Source organism: Gavia stellata, chromosome 4 (assembly GCF_030936135.1).
Source record: "Gavia stellata isolate bGavSte3 chromosome 4, bGavSte3.hap2, whole genome shotgun sequence".
Lineage (NCBI taxonomy): Eukaryota > Metazoa > Chordata > Aves > Gaviiformes > Gaviidae > Gavia > Gavia stellata.
In genome coordinates this window covers 59,224,483-59,245,809 of record NC_082597.1, presented here as the reverse complement: position 1 = coordinate 59,245,809, position 21,327 = coordinate 59,224,483, and the positions used below count along the sequence as shown (strand labels likewise).

General features: G+C 43.7%; 1 protein-coding gene across 1 annotated transcript; it reads left to right on the top strand.

Moving 5' to 3' along the window:
* Nucleotides 1–5,321: 5,321 nt before the first annotated feature.
* Nucleotides 5,322–11,941, top strand: RASD2 (RASD family member 2). The gene is made up of 3 exons (XM_059816784.1): nucleotides 5,322–5,342; nucleotides 9,394–9,673; nucleotides 11,196–11,941. Exons 2-3 carry the CDS (start codon nucleotides 9,403–9,405, stop codon nucleotides 11,723–11,725), a joined length of 801 nt encoding a protein of 266 aa, XP_059672767.1. The 5' UTR covers nucleotides 5,322–5,342; nucleotides 9,394–9,402; the 3' UTR covers nucleotides 11,726–11,941.
* Nucleotides 11,942–21,327: the final 9,386 nt, after the last annotated feature.

The window sequence follows — 21,327 nt, the reverse complement described above, 5'->3', positions numbered from 1 at the left end:
ATGTATACCTACCCCCGCTCCTTCCTGAACGGCTGACACAGCACTCTGTAGTCACTGTCAGGTGAGTGCATGACTTGTCCTTCCACTCCAGCAAGATCACAGGCTACACAGATGGATGTGGTGCATTTTCCTCCGTCAGTGCCTGGGAGACTATAAACTAACCACCCTTGGTATTCACTGAGGGTAAAGAAATTAATTGTTCATTTGGGGGGTTTTTTCCCCCCATGTTCTACCCTGAAGCTTTTTTCAGTAATGGTGTTTTTATAAGCTTTAATTTTGCTTCTTAGTAATTTTTCAAAGATGGGGAAAGTTTTAAAAACTTTCAACAGTGGAATGAAAATAAAAGGGTGCATGCATGTCTGGTGAGGAAAGCTGGACATGCTGTGTCAGTCGCAAAAGGAAAGGAGGGGAACTAGAAACACAGTTTTTTCTCAAAAATATTTTGTAATTAAAAATTATTCACAGCAAATGCAGCAAGTAAGAGGTGAGTTGGACATTTTTCACAGCAAAGCAGCGCTTTTCCATTTTGCAGGGATCTCAATAAATATTATTAACCCATTTTACACCTTGGGACACTGAGAAATTGCAGTCATACCCAGGCTCTGTGACAGTCAGACCACCATTTTCTCAAATGTATGCCTTCTTCAGCTGTATTCTCCCAAGTATTACTGTTCTCACGTAACTGATGATTATTACTTATTTTCCCAGTCACTGTAAAACCCCTGGAGAGCCCTTCACTGAGTTTAAATGCCCGGGGGGTAAAAGTAATGCAGGTGCAGTAATATTTGTGGCTGCTCATCTACTTTCTGTTTAGAATATGATTTGGTACCTGCAGTTTGCTGACTCCTGAACACTAACTTTTCAGCATTGCTTGAAGGGAGGGGCACCAAGCAGGAGAAATGAATGTGGGAGGGTGGGAGGGAAGGTGAGGGGGTGGAAAAATGAGCCTGCTTTACTGAATAATGAGGGGAGTGAAAATGAATGGGAAAAGAGAGAGAAAAGCTGGTTTAAATATTTAATCTGTGTTGCATTTGCTTTTGAAGAGGAGACAAAAGCCTTGGAACACCTTTTGTCTTGAACTAATTCTGACCAGAGCTGAATGGCATGCGATTGTCACTTCTGTCATTTGCCTTAAGGTGGAGAGAAACAGATTGGTCCTGCTGCATCAGCCCATCACATCAGTCTCTGTTTCCAGCTTTGGCCAGTACCTGGAGCTGCAGAAGGTATAAATTACTCGTGACAGTGACACCTCTGCCCCACGAGCCCATGCTGCCCAAGATCCTGGTGGCAGGGTGGTCAGTGTGTGTGCCACCTGGGAGCTGGACCTTTCTTCAGAGAGGAGGAAGCTCCTCTGATGGGTCTGAGGAGCAGTTGCTCGCTCGTGCATCCCACCATGAGCAACTCACTGCACTTTAGATCTTCACCACCATTTGGAGTCAGGTGGTTAGTGCAACACACGACAGCAGTATTTTCACTTTGTCTCTCCCAATTCCTCTGTACATCTTCCTACACAGCCTCTCCCTGCAATATTTCTCTTCCCCTTCCCTTGATTTGCTCTCTCAAGTCCTCCCTCTCTGCTCACCCATGGTCTAGGCAGAGCCAAAATAAGCACAGCTGTCTTGTCTACCAGCCACAGCTGCACCATCTGCAGCACCTTCTGCAGCTGAGGCAGCTGCCTGTATGAGCTGGCAGGACCCGCATGCCAGTCTCAGAGATGACAGCTACATGTGTTGATGAACCATTGTGCCAATGAGGTCATTTGCTTTCAGTTAGTCCTATATAAACCATGTAGTTCAGTTGATACAACTTATCTGCCATACATTCTCTTTCTCTTGTCTCTCACACTGGACACCAGGCTCGAGGACTGCACCACAAGCCACGGCCAGTGTCACCCAGCGAGGCAGGTGCAGCCCTTCATAGCGGTGGTGGTTCTCTGCAGCCACAGCCTGTCATCCTCTGAGACAGACTTAGCCAGATAAAAACCTCATTTAGGCTTTCTTTATAGACTGGAGGAGTAGGAGGGAGAAATGCCTCCAGAGAGTAATTTATTGTAAGCCTGGCTTTTAAATTGGTAGATATCTGTAAGGTCTAAGAAAGGCTGATGGTCTCTGACTAATGAGAGGAAACTGCTGGGACTGGGAACTTTTTCTCTTGTTTTGGCAGTGGCTTTGTCTCTCTGATCCACTTACTGCTTTTATAACCCTAAAAGCAAAGAGGTGCTGCCATCCCTACTTCTCAGATGGGGGCAGATATAGAGCATTAATGTGACCTCCACCAGAGCCCCTCAGAATGTCACTGGAAAAGCAGGGAATTTTGAGCTCTGGTCTCCTGAGCCCTGAGGGAAGGCATGAAAGCCCAGCTTTTTGTCAACTCCTGAACTGGGAGCACATGAGAAAAAAACAAAGCAAAAAAACCCAACCCAAAAAGCTACAGCAGCATCTCTCAAGCCTCTGAAGGCTATCTTTCAAAGGCTTACTTCAAAAGTAATTTATTATTTTATTAGCCATTTGCTGAGAGATCAAATAAAGCCAAGGTGCCTAGTCAAGTATGTTCCTATTTTATTTTTATATAATTTGAGGAACTCAATTGGCTAGTTTAAATGATGGAGTAGACAGCTGAGTGGGAGTTTGGGCTTGGTGAAGCCAGCTAGGCAAGAGTTTTGCATTCGGTTTACAAAAGAGCTTGAGTAGGCTGAGATTCCAGGCTGATTAGATGGTCTCCACGATGACTACACTTCTCTCTTTTTTGGCAGAGAACTTGTATACTCGACATGCAAGCTACAGGGATGAAAGAGGAGTTTATTCTCTGTAGCACTACAGGACTTGACTTCTTTGCTGATTTTTGCAGCAATTCCTCCCATGGCAATGATACCAGGACGCTGGTCACTCTATTTGAATCTAAGCTACACAAATAGTTGACCAGATACCAAAGATGGCAGCTTTTGGTCCAGGTTTGATCTGAACCAATGAGTTAGGAATGGAAAGCATCATATCTTATTTCAAAAATTTGTCTGAGCCATAAAAATACTCCTTTACTTTTTTGCCAAAGAGAAAAGGCTCAGGAGCTGACAAAGGAGTCCTGGTACTGTGGTCTAGAATGAGCTCATTTCAGGTCATGGCCCATTACCAGTTCACTACAACTACAGTGTGTCAATGGTGCTGTGGCAAGCTGTGCCCTTCCTACCCAAATCTAAAGTTGTCTGCAGGAACTGCTGCTTCCCAAATTCGATCAATGATGTTTTGTTTTTGTGTTTGCCTGGGACCTCCAAATTCACCTCCTGCTCAGGCCTGACCCTAATGGGAACTGCTGCCTCTTGCAGACAGTTACAGCAGGACCCATCTCATAGCCTGTGTTGTGGCCTTCAAAGTCTGTCGGCATAGAGAGACGTACAGGCATGTCAGACCGTGTGCCTGCGACAGCCACGGCCCCGTCCGCAACTGCTGCTGGTGGCTGCTGTGCAGTGCCGGGAGCACTGGCGAAGGAGGGAAGCGTTACTCTGAGGGTAACAACAGAAACCTCCTGTGCTATGAGGAGAAGGAGGAGAAAAAGCAAAGCATCTCAGGAATTCCTCAAAAGCTGCAGGAATTGTTGGGGGGGTCTGGAGGTGAAACAGGCAAGGTAGTTGGAGGAATCTTTCTGTTCAACAAAGAGTAAAATCGCTCAAAGAAAAAGAGAGAGAATTGTGGGAGACCTGAAACTATATTTGGATTTGGGAGATCATGCCTCCCTTCCATTTTTTTATTGTCAAAATATCATGAAAAGCTCAAAGTGTTTTTCTTCCTCTTTCTTTTTCCTCTGATTAGGAGTTTTAAGTGGGAAATGCTGAAATACTTCATTTCCAATCTTTCAAAATCAATCTTTTTGACATCTTTTAATATAGACTTGTACATCTAAAGTATTACTTCAGCTCAAAAAGGAGAAAAAATAGAGTCAATAAACAGTGAAACAAACTGCAAACACAATTTTTCACTTGGGGTTGAACAAACTCCTTGAATTCACTCTAATTTTTCTCTGTTCCTCTGCTTTTTCTGACCCTCGGTCCCCCACACTTTCAGTTTGTTTGACCTTTTTTCTACATTTACAGACAAACAGCCCTAGTTTAGTTTTTCATTTATTTAAATATTAATGAAATAACAGCAGTTACACGTTATTCTTATTTCTTAATCAAACCAACCAGCAATCCTAAAGTGACATCTTTGAGGTTGAGGGAACAGGAGAAAGTATCCCATACGGCAAAAGAATTACAGGAATTATGGACAGAAAGCCCCCTACTTGGGAAATGAGTCAGTCCGCTTCTGCCTAGGAGAAAAGATCAGCACGGAAGTATAGAGCCTTTAGAAACAGCTTATGAATTCACAGCTTGCGAAGTAAGTGAAGTCTCTGTGTCTCTCGTACACATATGTTAACTCATTCCCCACACATGCATACACACAGGTCTCTGGTGGAAAGACAGGGAATGTGCAGTCTGTAATGCATATGAACTTTCTGTTTAGAGGAGAAAAGAAAAGATTTTTTCAATAGGCACAAAATCCCACCCCCTCAGCACCCCTCCTTCCCCTGTGTCTGACACTGACTTCAAGGGAGGAGTTGAGCCAATTATCCGTGAGTCCTACAGAAGGAAAATCTGCAATTTGCCAGTAGTTGTGAGAGCGAAAGGGAGAAAGGCAGGGAGGGAAGAAGAAAGACTTAACTGGCAAATGTAAAGAAAAGCCCCTTCTGTCCTGGAAAGAGAATCTTTTAAAGCAAATCTCAGACCAGAAGAAAAGAAGCTTGGGGGGATGTGTGTGTGGGGGGGGTGCCAGGCAAGACCTGGGGAAGCGTAGCTTCACTGTAGACAACTTCCATGCCCCCATTGATTTTTTCCCCATAGGGTCTGAGGCGGTGCAGAGGCAGGGTGGGCCAGCCGGATGCTCCCACGACCCGGCACGACTAGGGGTCGCTCCAGGGACCCTTTCCCCCAGCAGAGCCCACGGAGCCCAACTTGCAAGAAAAGCCCGTGGGAGTGGGAGAGACTCTGCCTCTCCTTCTCAAACTGAGGCTGTGAGGAGAACAGCTCATCTCACCAAAGGGAAAAGGTATCACTGGTTCTGAGACCCTTCTTTAGCCCATGTCGGTAGCCTGATCCAGTACTTACCATCCATGGGGGAATGCCCTCTGGAGCCCTGTGGTCCTTCCCAATTCTGCCAAGTTCCCACGAAATACTGGTGAAGAACTGAGTCCAGAGCAAGCAACAGGGGATCCACAGTACAACAGCCTTTTACAGCAGCAGCCGCCTCTGATTAAAATTATCAGCTTCATCAGACTGCACCAAGACCCGGGACTGCTCCTCCAAGGAAAGAGAGGTAAGAAAGTAGCATTTGGGATGAAAGTAGGAATCAAGCATCCTACAGGAGTGATTGTGGTGTGCATGAAAATTACGGGGATGCTAGCAGGGATTAACAAGTGACACGTCTGTTATGCATGGTACAGTTTGCATCTGCCTATGTCCTTTTTAGCTGGATGCAGTGAACTACATTGGGATGGCAGAGACACAAACAGTAGCTGGAGAATGTGGAGTGCAAGAGAGGTAGTTCAGAAGACTATTCATGGATAGGGAGTGGTAGGGAGCATACCCCCTGATGGGAGGATGGAAAACTAAGGTGCAAAAGCTCTAGGCAGGTTGAATGAAGAATATCTTCCTTAGATATCTCTCTCCAGATGCTCATGGTAAAATTTGTCAGAACCTCACTTGAATTCAGACAAATGCTCTTCAGAGCGTGTAAAAGCAGGTGCATTGTCATTCACTCCGATGTCTGCCTATGAAACAAGCAGCAGTGGTTATCAGGTAGAAGACGACACAGGGAGTCAAAAGAAATGGGGTTTAATGTTGATTTTGGACAGCTGTTTCAGCTGTCTCTGGGTGTATGAGCCTTTCCCTTTATTAAGTGGAGATAACACTCATTGCCTACATTTCTATGACATTTTGAAATCCCTGTGCTGTACCAATATAAAATACTAATGTAAAGTTTCTAGCATCAAGCCAGTGCATAAAGCAGAAGGTAAAACTGGGAATTAATCTGTGCTTAAGCATTTAATAAACTGGAAGGAAAAGTTGTAGATTAAAGCCATATGGAGGTTGTTTGTCTCCTCGTTCTCTTCTGATTGATTTTGCTTTATTTAGTACGTGAACATGTGGTGTCTTTCTGTTCCCTTTCTTCTGCCTTTAATCTTTTTCTATGTATGAGTCCCTGTGCTCCCCCCAACCCCTGGGTGTGAAGGCTGAAGTTTAATTCCTTTTCAGAGGAGGAAATAAGACAGATTGTATTGAACTGGAGAAAAACTGGAGAGCGGGGGGGATAAGAAGAGAGAGCACAAAACACAAATATAAGCTCCCGGTTCAATGGCACGCTCTGAGTCAGATTTGCGGAAGACATGATGAGATGAGTAGCAACCCCATGAATCAAAGTGCTGAAAAGCATCTTTTGACTTTGTGTGAAATGAAATCCAGTCAGGAAAGCACAAGAGTCATCTTGACTGAATGCCTTGACAGGTAGAACAAGGACATCATAAAGTGACTATTTAATGCACCAAAATCTGAATGTCCTCACTCACATCCCTTCTTCCCCTTCAGCGCATCTACATCCTTGGGGCAAAGCATCCTGAATGAGCATGATTCTGCACATAGGATTTTGCCTTTGATTGGGGTGGGAGGCAGTGTGATTTAATGACCAGAGATACAAGGGTGAGGAAAGGTGGAAGGTAGGAGTCCTGGAGTCCATTCGTGCTTCCCGTTTGTTTGACCTTGGATGGTCACTCAGCTTCCCTGTGCCTTATTCTCCCCATCTGCAGGTAGCTGTGGTGGCAATTCCTTCTCCAAGCTGCTCAGTGTACAGTGGCATTAACTGAGGTCCAACACAGTGGAATTCATTTCAAGGTGGAGGACAGCTGTGTCTCTTTAACTGAAGCTGCAAAATAACCCTCCAACAGCTGCAGTGACACAGTCCACCTCTTTTTCTGTGTGATGGGAGTTTCTCTAATCACCAGCAGCGCAGTGGTTACCTGTCAGTTAGCAGTATAATTTGTAGAATTTTGGCTTGTAAAGCTGCTGTCCAGGAACAGGTCCCCCAGTGTGCACATTCTGTACAGGGCATATAAAGCATTTGCTTAAAAAGCATGACTGTGCTCACTCCCAGATGCCGCAGCACCAAGTTGTACGAAACTGATTTTCAGCAGGTGTGAACCAACATGGTCCACTTGCCCTCATGCGGCTACACTAGTCCAGCCCAGTCTGAAGAGCTGACTCATTTCTAAATATTGATCCTGGGCTGTAAAGAAGTTTGTCGTTTTTCTCACAAAATCTATCTCCCTGCTTTTCTCTGTCAGCTAAATAAAGCCTGAGAGGGTGGAAGCATCCCAAAGCAGCTCTGCCTCCATTTGTCTGCCCAGGGATGCAAGACACTATTGACTGGCTATGCAGGAAAGGGCTGACCCAGGGTATGTGGCAGTGCTGTCTCAGAGATTGCATTTGGTGTTTCTGCACTGTTGGATATGGGTCCTGTTCTAAATAAAACACAGACTCCAGTTCAAATACCAGGTGTGCTCCTTGCTGTCATTCCCACCACAGCAATCCTGACAGTACCATAACTCTGCATGTGTGTGTTCATCCAAAGTTATGTTCTGACATTACTGTCTGGCTCTAATATTATGCTGTCCTGCCCGCTGAATATAATTCAGAGTGTAAGCTACTCTAAGGACAGCACTGCATTTTCTTCTGTGCTTTAGATAGGGCTGAATGTGCTGTTGGCGTGCAGCAAATTATAGCAATAATAATAAATAGTAGTGTTTTGCTGTTGCCTTGGGCTGTAGCACAGCGTCTGTAATGATGCTGGATCAGAATGCCAGAGACTTCTTTATTTAGTAGTGACCGTATCTTCACTGCAGCTTTGGTGCTTAGGACATGTTAAACAAAGTAAAAGATTTTAAGCTTTTGACTGAGTTAAGTGTCAGCTACATAAAAGTTTGGGAGATAAAATTCACTTGAGGGAAAGATAGGAATCCAGATCTGGACCCAGAAATGGTCTTTCAGTGTACATAAAGTACTCACATTGTAATATTAAACAAATAACACCTAAGTTAAATAAATGGCACAGTGGGAACTTGATTCTTCTTTAATAAGATCCTAGTAACCAAAATAAACTCTGTCAAAAATGTACCTTCTTTGCTTTATTGGTTAGCTTTCCCCACACAGGGGTTATATTTTAAAATTCAGCACAGAATTCATTTGAACTGGTACATGAAAAATGTCTGAGCAACCCTCTTTTTTTTTTTCCTATCATCAAAGTTGTCTGCATCTGAGTGCTATGTCAAAGTGCGATCTCCAAGGTCTTGAGACTCATTTTAGTTGTCAGGAGTTGGAAATCTTGTCTACTAGCTATTTAAGATGGCTGTGCTTCATCTTTTCTCCTGCTTGTACTTAGCACCCCTGAAGGCTGTGACACCCACAACAGCTGTGTATGTATAAAGACTGAGCCTCCTATGAAATCTACATTTCTGCAGCTCCATCCATTGCCAGCTATCCTGCTGCAATGCTGATAGTTAGTTTGTTGATAGGGAGTTCCCACACTACCAGTCCAAACAGCATGATTAAAATCTGGTTTCTAAAAGGTCACTGAAGGCACAGATTTTAGAATTTATTATCGGCCAGTGTTATTTTATGGCTCAAACTCCCTGCATCAGCAATGAATGTGGTATGGGACCAACTATTTAAAGTTACTGAGATGTCTAGCTTCCACTGATGTCAAGCATGATTCTTGTTTCTATCTGACTTTTGGGTGATCTCAAAATGAGTATTGTGCGCAGCTCCTGTTTAGGCAACCAAATGAAGCGGTCAAGGTCCTAATGGCAGCTGCAGTGGATGCAGTATATCGGGAAATCTGACCTCTGTATTTATGTACCTAACTGAGAACCAAGCTCTACTGAAAAATCTGGTAATGTCTAAGTGATGCAGATGGCGGGAAGGAGGGAAGGTGGTGTCTAAGTTGAACCACAGCTGATAAAATAAGTCCTAAATATTAAAATGAAATAGCAAATTACAATTCAAAACCATGCTATTTTCAGTGTGAATGCCTTCATTTTTATATATTTTATATTCATAATAAAATATATATATAATGATAATATATATATATTTATATATATATTTTAAAAGAAAATAAAAAACCCCAACAAAAAAAAAAAAACCTAATCCCTGGAAATGAGACTGAAAAAATTAAGCATTTCCAGTGAAAAGATTTCTGTATGAACCATTGATCTGCTAACCAGCACTCTTTGACAAGCTCGTGGTAAGGAGCTGCCCTACTCCATCCTCCACCTAGTTTTTGTTCTGTCCTTCAACTCTGCCATTTCCTCTTTCAGGACCAAGCAATGATGAAGACCATGTCCGGTGGAAACTGCACCTTGAATGTGCCAGCCAAGAACTCGTACCGCATGGTAGTGCTGGGAGCCTCCAGGGTGGGGAAAAGCTCCATTGTCTCACGATTTCTCAATGGCCGGTTTGAGGACCAGTATACTCCCACCATTGAGGATTTTCACCGCAAGGTCTACAACATCCGGGGAGACATGTATCAGCTGGACATCCTGGACACCTCCGGGAATCACCCTTTCCCTGCTATGAGGAGGCTTTCCATCCTGACAGGTGAGAAAGTGGGGGGAAGTTTGCAGGTGGGAAGCAGTGGGCGAAAGATCATAATGATAGACATTAGCTTGAAAACTGTAGGCTAGAGATGACTGTTTCTTGGGAGGTAGCTAAAGGGACTGCTTGATTTTGTTGCAAGACGCACTTCTCTAGAGAGATATTTCCTGGCTGGGGTGCTCCAGGCACGATAGGAAGTTCATTAGCCACAGTCCAATGGGTGAAGGTCCGAAATTGAGATTTCCCCCAAGTTTATTTCCCTCCTCTGCTACCTTCCTCTCCTGCTCCATATTTTTTATTGCAGTCGTAAATGAATGGCTGAATAAAATCTCATGGGCATAAAGAGCAGCAAGGGACAAAATAAGCATGTCATTTTAAGATACAAGCAGTGAAAAACAAATGTAAAATGCACAGGAAGGGAACTCAAACCAAGAAAATCTCAAAGATTTTTTTTCCTAAAAGTTCCAGCCTGATTCCCATGATTTGATATTCCAGTAAAAGGATAGCTCTACTTTTACCCTTTCTCCTTAGTCTATGGTTAATCAAATGAAATGAAGAGGAAAAAGGGAAAATGGTGGACTCTTTTTGTACATTCTCATCGTCAAGCAGTTCCTGGTTCTGAGCTAAGATGTATTCTCTAACTCTAAAAGTGACAGTGGAGATATTCAGCCACCGCTCACAACAAACCTACTTTCTGGATTTGCTATCTACCCTTCTAGCTAGCCAGTGAAACGTGATGTTCACATCTGATCAGGCTAGCATCCACATTCAGTGAGGTCCTAGGGCCAGTTTCTGGGATGCGGATGTGAGCTTTTGTCCCTGAAAGCTCTCTTAGCACGTTCTACATGGATGTCATTCAACAGGCAATGATTTGCATTATTTTGTATTTGCAAAAGGAATTGTAAGTCAGGAAATGTCAAAAGGAAATGCCAGGGGATCTGTGTCATTTATGTATTTCTTTTTTTCCATGGTCTCTTTCTCTTGAGCAAATGAAATGACAGCAGAGCACTGCACATTGGGAAACCTCTCATTCCTGACTTAGGCATTCGGGACTGACTAGATGTAAATCTTCAGTTCAGGTGTTGCTTTTTGTATTGTATAATCAAAAGGCCAAGGATGAGAGGCTAGTAGCTCTCCATTCTTCCTGGTGTCAGAACAGGCTCTGTTTTACACAGCGATACAAACAAAAGGGAGAAAAAAGATAAGCAATGCAGCAGAGCTGAGATAGATAGAAACATATTTACAAAAGAGAGTATAAATAGGCAATGATTTGCAAGTCCAGTGCAACCTAGGACCACACAATCGGATATGGCTGAAGTAACATCATAGCCAAAAGTCTTTTCCATAGCACTACAGAAAGGAGTGGGGAGTTGAATTAGAAGAATTGGAACTGAAGTACATTCAAAAGGAAGAAACAAAAAATATGGGGAAGAGATGGCAAATCAATCTATTGCTTTTTGAAAATTAGCTCCTCTGACACAGGTTGCAACCAACAAGCCTTTACAGTATCCTTTTTTAATTGCAGGGGATGTTTTCATCCTGGTATTCAGCTTGGACAACAGAGAATCCTTTGATGAGGTCAAGAGGCTCCAGAAACAGATCCTTGAGGTCAAATCTTGCCTGAAGAACAAGACCAAGGAATCAGCTGACCTCCCCATGGTGATCTGCGGCAACAAAAATGACCACAGTGAAATCTTCCGCAAGGTACGCTCAGATGAAGGTGAGAACCTTGTGTCCAGTGATGAAAACTGCGCTTACTTCGAAGTTTCAGCCAAGAAGAACACCAATGTGGATGAGATGTTCTATGTCCTCTTCAGCATGGCCAAGCTACCTCATGAGATGAGCCCTGCCCTTCACAGGAAAATCTCCATTCAGTATGGTGACACCTTCCAACAGAAATCCTTCCGGATGCGCCGAGTCAAGGACATGGATGCCTACGGCATGATCTCTCCATTTGCTCGCCGGCCAAGCGTCAACAGTGACCTGAAGTATATCAAATCGAAAGTTCTCAGGGAAGGTCAGTCAAGAGAGAGAGAGAAATGCACAATCCAGTGAAGGGGGCTTGCACTTCTGTCTGCAGTCATCATCCACATGCAGTGCCTTAAAGAAAAATGGTCTGTGGAAGAACAGAATGGGCTCACAGGGTTCATCGAGAAAACCCAAATGGAGAAAGGATAACTCTTCCTGCAGATTCTGCTGTGTCACGAATGTAAAGAACATCGTCCTTGTAAATAACTGGGAAAAATCATACGCCTCAGATACGAGTGCATTTCTCTGTCTTTGTAATGTAGTTCCTCTTCATTCCCCTTTTTGTTTAAAGAATACAGACCTGAGAAGTAAAGAAATTTCAACCTCATCTTTACAAAGAAAGTAGCTCAAAAATGCACAGAAGGCATTAACAGTTACCCAGCATGCAGCTCTTGCTAAGAGAGAGGAGGTTATGTGTATGTGTGTGTGTATCTCTGTGTGTCTGTGTGTATGTGTGCATCCATGTGTGGAGCACTCCTTTAAAAAATGGGACTTGCATTTCAAAGGGCAACAGTCTTACTGAGGTTTCCCAGATTGGGAGTGGACTCTACATATGGACACATGACTCTAACTCGCTTCTGAGGGGACCTGCATTAAGAAGATCTTGATTTTATGTATGCTGGGACAGTTATCATTTCACATCAACATGAATGTTGTTTTGTATTATAGATTTTATTCGGGATTTTGTTTTTTTGTTTGGGGGTGGGTTCTTAGCAAAATCAGATGGCAAGTGTGTTTGATATTAAAACAGTGTCTACTTTCTAGCAGTGAAAGGTGGTTTTCATCTGTAAAACTATATAATATGTACATTGATTGAAAGTGAAATTGTTCTGTAAAAAGCCAATACATTTGACTGCTTTACAAGTCTGGTGTGATATTGTTTCTCAAAGCAGCCACACCAGCTCTGAATACCATAGTACAAATGCCATTCTTTGCCTTGCTGGCCGCCAAAGAAATGGTTCCTTTCTCTGCCTGTATCAGCTGAGACTGACCAGATTCATATATAGGCTTACACCACTTCAGAGGCAGGATTGGGTTTTCCTTCAAAATTAAGAACTGAATGGTTGTAGAGCCAGCTCCATTATATTTCTTCTGTTAACATGCCTCTAGTAATTTTGTTCATGGTTTTCCCTGTTGTCTGATAAAGGTTGCCTTGATGGAAACCTTTGTACTGCAGAAGTGCTTCAGAAAAGCAGCTTTGTGCTGGCTGTCCAAACAGGGCTGAACTGGCTGACCAGATAAATCTGGGGCCGTCCATTCACTTCTTCCCTTTCTCAGCCCAGTCCAGCCTTCCTTGTCTTCAGCTCTCTCCCAGTTCTGCTTCTGGCTTTGTTGTTTGATGTGCTCCTGTATGCCCTCAAAACCAAATATATTCTCTCAGATGTGAGCTTGCCACTCTCACTAACTGGAATGAGATGTGTGCACATGTAATTGTGGGCAAAGCATGGCCCCAGGACTGTACACAACAGTAGAGTATATACGTTATATATACCTCAGAACGACCTTCATATTTCATGTCCCTCCCTTACCCTCAAATTCTGGTCTTGGCTGTATCTGCCTTGCTGTGTCCTGGGTACAGCTGTGAGCTAGTTCATGCTATAATTTAACAGGAAACCAAGAATAATGGTTGTCTGTAAAAATTAGCCTCTGGGACTGAAAATCACACATTCATTTATCAGCTCCACCCTTCATTGGTACTGTATATTGACTGGTAAAATACACTGTTCTTTTATTCCTGTTGCCAGGGCAGCACCTTTCGGACCATGCCCCCCTCCCTATCTATAAATATGTACATAGTTTATGATTAAACCTGGTTTATTTATTAGCTGTGTTCTCGTCCTTTTTTATTTTCTCCAGGCATAATGAGGAAGGTCCATTTTTTTGTTGTGCAGGTGCAGCTAGGCAAGTGACTTGTGGGTTGAGAGCCCTGATGAGATCTCCAGTAAGTTCTCGAAGAGCCTTTTATGTCCTCCAGACCCCAGGGGCTACACATTTGTCTGTCTGGAACAGAACTGTGTCTATACCCTCATATTTCTATCCATCTGAACATCGACTTATATGTACAGATATCCTCACAAGCAGAAGCAGACAGTTGCTCTTCCTGATGCTGCCTCCAACACAAGAAAATAACCACTCTCTCCTTCATGCACAGAGACGGTGCGATTTAATGTGGTCTTTGCAGAGACATCACTGTTGCTCTCAGCAGTCTCTCCATCTCACCATCTGTACCTCTCAACTGTATGAGTCTTGGTCTCCCTGAGCACATGCATACCTCCCTATACAATCTCCACCCAAGTGCATGACTACTGAATGTACCAGTGATCAAGCTCTGGGACTCATGTGCCACAGGGACATGCGGGGCATTGAAGACAGAATGAGAAGGGCATGCACACTGGCCATTGGTTGGATTAAGGGGCTCCAGGAACCCAGAGGAGAACTCCTTGCACTATAGCCCGTGTGCTGCCTTACTGAGCCTATGTCCGCTCTCCCTTGCCTGCTGTATAAAGCTGAATTTTTAAAGAACCACCATAATCATCAAGTGTCTCCCTTTGTCTTACAACACTGACCCTACAATTATTTTCCCTACTGTCCTTCTATCTCCACAAAGACACCAGCTTTCCTCACCCTTCCATGTCCTCCCATTCCTGCCTTTTCTACCATGGATATGAAGCCCCAGGGCATGGGAAAAAAATGTTGCAGTGACAGCAAGGGTGCAAGAGTAGGGGAGGCTGAAGTCTAAGGGGCAGGTGCTCACAGAGATATGCTGGATCCCATGGGAAGGCCAGTAAGCCACAGCTTCACAGTCCAGTTTGGCCTGCCAATGCTCAGGGTGAGAAGCATCTGAGAAACAGGCTGGGAGTGAAGGTGAAGCAGCATTACAGTCACCCACAGAAACAAATGGCAATAAGCAGGTAATCTTATTAAAGTAATACTAGTCTTCTCTCTGCATTTTGTTACTGATGGTAATTGCTTTTGAAGTTAGATTATCATGCTCCTGAGGACATTTCTTTTTTTGCTTTTATTATATCATTACAGTCATTCTATTAATATTCATATATTATTTGGTCTCTAGAAGTGCTTACTGCCCCTAAAACAGAGAGTATGTGTCTCAGTTGTTTACTCACAGTTAGCAGCCATTAGGTTCTGTGAAAAGGGCCGGGAACGGAAAATAGAGAACAAGGCTACCTGTGTGCACAGGGGGCATAAGGTAAGGCATGTAAGGCAGGAAGAGGAAAGGGGAATTGTTTCTTCCCTGCTAACTGTTGAACATGTCTGGCTGTAAGACAGAGCAGGGAAGGGCTTTATGGGAAACTCTATTACATGTGTTCAGAAACAGTGAGACCCTGAAAGGAGCAAAGAGCAGACCTATAGCCAGGCCTCAGAGGCAATGGAAAGAGAAACAATTCATTTTTCCCCCTTGGGATTCAGGCGACCTGCACAGAACTTACCATAACCCAAGAAGTCATGAAAATGCACTGGACTAAGGGCAAGTCTGGAGAAAGGGATCAATCCAGCAAAGATGCTGTGAGCAGGTGTACCCTTACTTGGTCTTACCTAGCATAATTAAGTTGTTTTATTCCAATAGCTGCCGTGTCCTACACTGCAGTATATAAGGTCTAGCATTAGTGATACAAAGCCTCGCTGATTTTTTTTGTGTACTTACTTCCAGGACAACAAGCAGGGCCATATACCTGACTTAGGATCAGCCACAGCCCTGGAACAAGACAGGGCTGAGATTTATTTTGTACATTGCTCTACAGAGCAAGGAAGTCCTTGTCCTGAATAAATTACAAGTCAACACATTATAGGAGCTGCTATAAATAATGACAAAAATATAATTAAGTACAAATCAGGAAGGAAATAGTGGTCATGGTGAATTAAGTAAAAAATAAATTGAGGGTGGGAAGGGCAGAGCAAAAGCCTGTTTTGATATCCAGAGGACTAAATTAGGCTTCTGTTCTGAATGATACCCAGAAGGACTGCTGCCACCAGGCCAGCCTGATGCTAGAGACAGGTTTTCATGGTACAGCCCTGCAAAGAGCACTGTCTCCTTGAGACCCCAGGGTGCAATAGGTCTGATTGTCTGTGAGGCTGAAGGGCTTGTCATTATCATAAAGGCAAGTAGGAAATGGTGGGATAATTTTTAAAAGGGCAGCAGAAAAGAGATTCAGAAGGGGGTTCACAAAGGTAAGATGGCAATAGGGGGTTGGGAAAGGAAGAGAAAACGTAGGCTAGAGTGTATGCTATGAAATGTACCTTTCACCTTTATTTCATCCTTCTCTACACATAAGTCAAATCTGAAGACATTTTATTTAGCTTTTTTGTCCTTCCTCAAATGGTAACCGCCACTTACCACTGTGTAGGACCCACCCCCACCTCTCATCACACCTTTTGCTGCCTTAGATTTATCCTCCTTTCATGTACCATATTGTGGGCTGCCTTGCTAGCCTTGTCCCAGTGTCTTGGCTAGGGTAGAAGGTTACAGACAGAGGTGTTTTTGAAGTAAGTGATGATTATTTGATTTGATTTGAAATCACTATTACATTTAGGGATTTTATTAGCATTACTGTTTCTGTAAAAATACATGGTGGCAGGGCCAGATTAAAGGGTCTCAGAAAAATATATAAAATGTGATATAATGTACATTTTCCTCACTGGTTTCTATAGCAACAGCCTTTTCTCTGCATTCAGAAAGAGCAGAGAATTTGCAGGGGGGGAGATGAGTAACAGTAGCTCTGCCTTAGATCTTTCACCTCTGAGTCTTCATGAGAAGTTCTCCTCCCGTCAGTTTCTGTTATGTGGAGAAACAAAGACCACCAGCCAGACCCACCTCATAGACCACTCAATATGTCTGGGAAAGCTGTGGGATGGATATGCTATCACAGACAAGAAAGTACTTTCCATGATGTGATTGTAAACTGGGGCATTGCTCCTGGCACAGTACCTGGCATGGGGAATACACATCACAAACTGCTATAAACCCAACTTCTGTACTCAGGTTTGGTTAGAGCTAGCTATGAGCCTTGCCCAACTTCTCTCTTCCCTGTGTCTTCACAGACCACCATCTGGTACAGTCAGAGCCTGAGACTTCCCAGAGAAGCATTTCCTTTTGCTCTCGTGACAACATCAGCCAAAGACCTTTCCTTGCCCCTACCGTCACTGGCCATCCACAGCATGCAGAACCACCCTGAGTCCCAGGCACCACGTTCCTAGAAAGTTATTGACAGTTTGGAAGGAGGCCAAGGACTAGCAAGAAAAAACATTTTATGAGCCTAGAGGGATTGACTTGGGTAAGCCTTAAGAAAAGTCTGGAAGGGATAATTCTGTGCCATGTAGGTAAACAAAGTCTGAGAGAGGTTGGCTAAAAACCCCTAGATGTGTTTGAAAGCTGGAGATGACAACTGAGACAGGACTTTATTTAGAGTTGGACAGTGGGATATCTCAGTAGGAACATGAGCATTAAGCAGGAAATCATAGGCAAAAGAGCAGGGCAGACTTTGGGGCAGTGGAATCTATTGGAAAATTTACTAAGAGATGCCATGAAAGTCCCATTAGGAAAACACTGAGAAAAACATTGAAATCTACATAGCCAACAGGGGTAACTTGGCATTGGTAATGGGCTAGACTGGCTGAGCCAGTAGGTTATTTTGATCCCCCACACTTGTTTCTGTGATGGAGCCTGATTCCCATCTGCTTCAAAGAAATTTCCTCAGATTTCCTGTCCTCACTGCATGCTCCCAACCCCCCAAGTGGATGGTTGGTAGTTCACTGGTCTCCTCCAGCCAGACCACTAACAATAGAGACAGGACTTCTTACGTCAGATCCTGCTTTTTAGACCATTTCCACAAAGATCCCTGGACTGTTAGCAGCAAAGAGCTCCTTTGGTGAATTGTCCCTGAACAGTTTCTTGCTCATTTGTTTATTGTTCAGAAGTATTCGATGAATGATTTATGCAAACGTGTCCTGTGCTTTGGCTGGGATGGATAACTAAGATTAGTTCAGATTAAACATGAAGACAAGGAGGGATGAGGTCACTGTGTTTCAGCATATCTTGTAGAAAAGTAAAAGAATATAAATGAAAAAAAATACTCAACTTGAATATGTCTCCTTACATCATTCTGACCTGGAGGGAAGCAAACCCCCTCTCTCCAGCCCATTCCTTCCCTTCAGGCTCTTGAAGGGGGGATTTCATATGGACTGTATTTATTCAAAAGTGTCCTTTCACAAGAATTTGGCTTTCAGCAGTTAGTGTACATGAGAGCACTGAATATTTTAGATTGGTTTTAGCAATATGTCTTGAGTCCATATTTTGAAGTTTAAAAAAAAAAAAAAGAAAAAAGGAAAATAACCTCCACAGTTGTGGCAATGAAATGGAGGGGGGGCGAAGAAATTTCTGGCCCCAAGAAACAATTCCTTCACACACTAAGACCTTATCTGGAAAACTGCACAATTGTATTAAACTGGGACTTGTGGTCTTTCTGTGTCAGACTGGGAACCAAAGCAAGACAGAAACACAAGAGACACACTCTCAGCAGTGGAGCCGGATCTTGCATTTCAGACCCTACAAACACCAGTGCTGTGACAGATCCCACCTAGTTCCTCAATGTCTTTGCAAAGCTCCCTGGAGCTACAGAGTTAAAATAAGTTAAAGTTGCTAAAATAACTGTGTGTTAGGTACCACAGGTTTCTGTCTTGCTCTTTAGGTCAGAGATCTAACAGCCCATAGGAACAGACCCACCAGTCTCCAAACTCTTTACATAAATCAGCATCTTGGTTTGCCATCCCTGATAGAGGGCCAATAGCACCCACCGGAGACTGAGAGAGGATAAACACCTTCTGGACTGCGAGGCACTTGGGTACCGCAACGATGGATAAACACGTTAAAAGGCAGGCCGGAAACAAATATCACCTCAATCAGGAGCTGAGCTCCTGCAATGCCAGCTACATGGGAGAGCAATTACATTTTGCATAATCCCTGATTTTTGCACTACCTGCAGTCTTGTTCTCCTCAGCATCCACTGAGCAGGCAAATCCCAGGAGCCTGAGCATTAAAATTACACACTGGCTACCCCCTGCTCTTCAGTCACTGCATACCTGTGTGCTAAACGGTAGTGTGCTGCAGAAAGATTTTCGCTTAGGGACCCTTGGATGGATGCACAGCATAACCTCTGCTTTCAGCCTCTCTCTGCTAGAGAAATGAGTGCCTTAGGGAAACACAGCCTTGTTAAACACAACCTGGGGAGTTAGAGGACAGCATAGGGAAGATCAGTGGCATTGCTTTTGGCTGGTTCAGGGCAGAATGTCTCATCTTTTCTGTCACAAAACAGTTTGTTCCTTGCTGAATGGCTCATTGCCAAGGTAATAAATACAATTCTTTCTACAAAGAAATAAAATAAAAAGGAAAAATAAACATAGGGCAACGACTTGTTCTGCAAATTGACAGGAGACTTGCCCGAGGCAATGGATAAGGGGTGACAGGGATGAACAGCTCTCTCATGGAGCCTTATTAGAGAGCGGACCGGAGCTCTTCTCAGATACTTTTTATGAGATGCTGCCATCTGGGAGAAATCCAGATTGGCAATTATCAGAGAGAACAATTCCAGCTGGCCACAACACTGCCAAAGCAGAAATTATCCCCTTACACAATGGCCCTGACTCAGACTGCTTGCAACTTTTGTCAAGTTTGGGGCAGTTACACAAGATCTGTCATTAGTCATGGTGGTATTTATTTGTATTATGGAGCCCTGCCCACAGACCAGTACCCAATTATACCAGACAATATACAAATGCACAACAAGTAAAAAGTCCCAAATTACACAAAAGCCGGGGCAGAATCTTAGTCATTAACTACATCTCCCATATCCACCCTGTGCCTCACAGCATCTGTCTTATCCTATGATGGCTATCTACCTGTTTCCTATCAGTGTCCTGTCTGTAACCTAAAGTGAGAAGAACCTGCTCTGTGCAATATTTATCCACCACTTTCCTGACTAACGTTTGAGAGCTAATTATTTCTGTAGAGACCTTGTAACTACTACATTGTGGTAGTAGCAGCACCAAGACCTAGTATAATTTAGTAGTGCTCTTCCTTCAGCTGGACTTACTGAAACAGAGAAAGCAGATGTAAGGGTTATGCACCGTTTCCAAAATGCTTGTGGGATGGCTAAATTCTTTATTATTCTTGCACTGGTTCCTTGCAGTGGTTCCTAGCAGTCTTGCCAAGGAGACATCTCTTAGGTAAACAGAGCATCTTTGTGCTGTGTTGGTGGTCCTGTGGTTGTGCAAGCCCCATGCCGCCGTGGCTCATGATAGTTCAGACCTGACTCCGAACTGTGTCCTGTGACAGGCAGCAGAGCTGCCTTGCATCTGGCTGTCGGGAAACCTGAATCTGGCCAGGGCAAGGAAGTGAGGCAGCCACGCTGGCATTGCCAAGTCATAGCAAAGACCTGCTGACTGCCCTGTCATTTAGTCACCAGGTGATGCCTCAAGGGATGTCCGCTCCTCTCCTGCCTGGGAGCCATGCTGGGACCTTCCATAGCTCTCAGGGGAAAGAAATGGGTCACATACTGCTAGGAGCAGGGTGTCTACCCACCTCTGAAATACAAATTGATGGAACAGAAAACATTTTTAGCCACTCACAGAATTTAAAGTTGAAAGCAATGAAAAAGCAAGGAGAGGATCAAGATTCTCCTCAGTGGCCCCTTTGTACTGCTGTAGCCCATGCAAGAGCTGTTATTTGCCCTTGATCTCCCAGAGAGGAATATGTCTGGCACAGGCTTTGGCAAAACAGTTCACAGTATCCTAAAACTTTGTTTCCTCCCTCCACAGCATGATTGTTGGAGAAAGTTCTTCCTTTACATGGATGGTAAAATGCTCCCAGATGATACAGAGCCCAACTGATGGAGAGCACCCCAGCAGCAGCAGGACACTTTACTGTGCTAGACAGCAAGCAGATGCATAAGAAGTGAATGCCCTTGGTGGAAAGGAGAGCCTTAGGGATGTTTTCTGTCTATTCTTCTTGAGACTTGACACATCTCCCCCAATGCATCTTCTCTTGTCAGACAAGAATTCTGCCAAAGCGGAAAATGTCTGAAAGCACCCCATTAATTAAGGAGCCTTGAGTTTTGCTGATTTTCCACGAGACTTCAGACTCTGAATTGACTTTTGAAAATGAGATGAGCTTAGGGTCACTTAAGCGCTTCTCAACTTTATCAAAATTTGTTGCCTGAAGAGGGAGCATTTAAGGACTGAGATTTATCAGGAGGAAACATTGTTCTGAACCAAATTTCCACTGTAAGAGAAAACTGAAAAGATAAGTGATTTTTCATGAGAGGTGCTTGAGTAGTGAAGATTTTCTTAGTAAAACAAGAACTGTTTGAGAGGCCCTTCTGCTTTCCCACTCATTTACATTAGGAAAAAAGAGAAGCTTGCTGTTTCTTAAAAGAACTGAGAAAAGGAATGCACTCCAGAGTGAAATGTTGGGTTTGCATTTTTTTCCCATGGTGTCTTTTTGTCAACCAATAATTAAAGCAAAAGAGACACTGGAGGCCCAAACATAATCTGTCATCTGTGCCCCCCACCTGGGTTTGGCTGGGTCTCTGTTCCCCACACTTTTCCCTCACTGGCTA

What these genes read in the sequence shown, in the direction of transcription:
- RASD2 (XM_059816784.1), top strand. Translation starts at nt 9,403, where the DNA reads ATGATGAAGACCATGTCCGGTGGAAACTGCACCTTGAATGTGCCAGCC. An exon ending in GAGGCTTTCCATCCTGACAG is followed by an intron (nt 9,674 to 11,195) that starts GTGAGAAAGTGG and finishes TTTTAATTGCAG; the next exon opens with GGGATGTTTTCATCCTGGTA.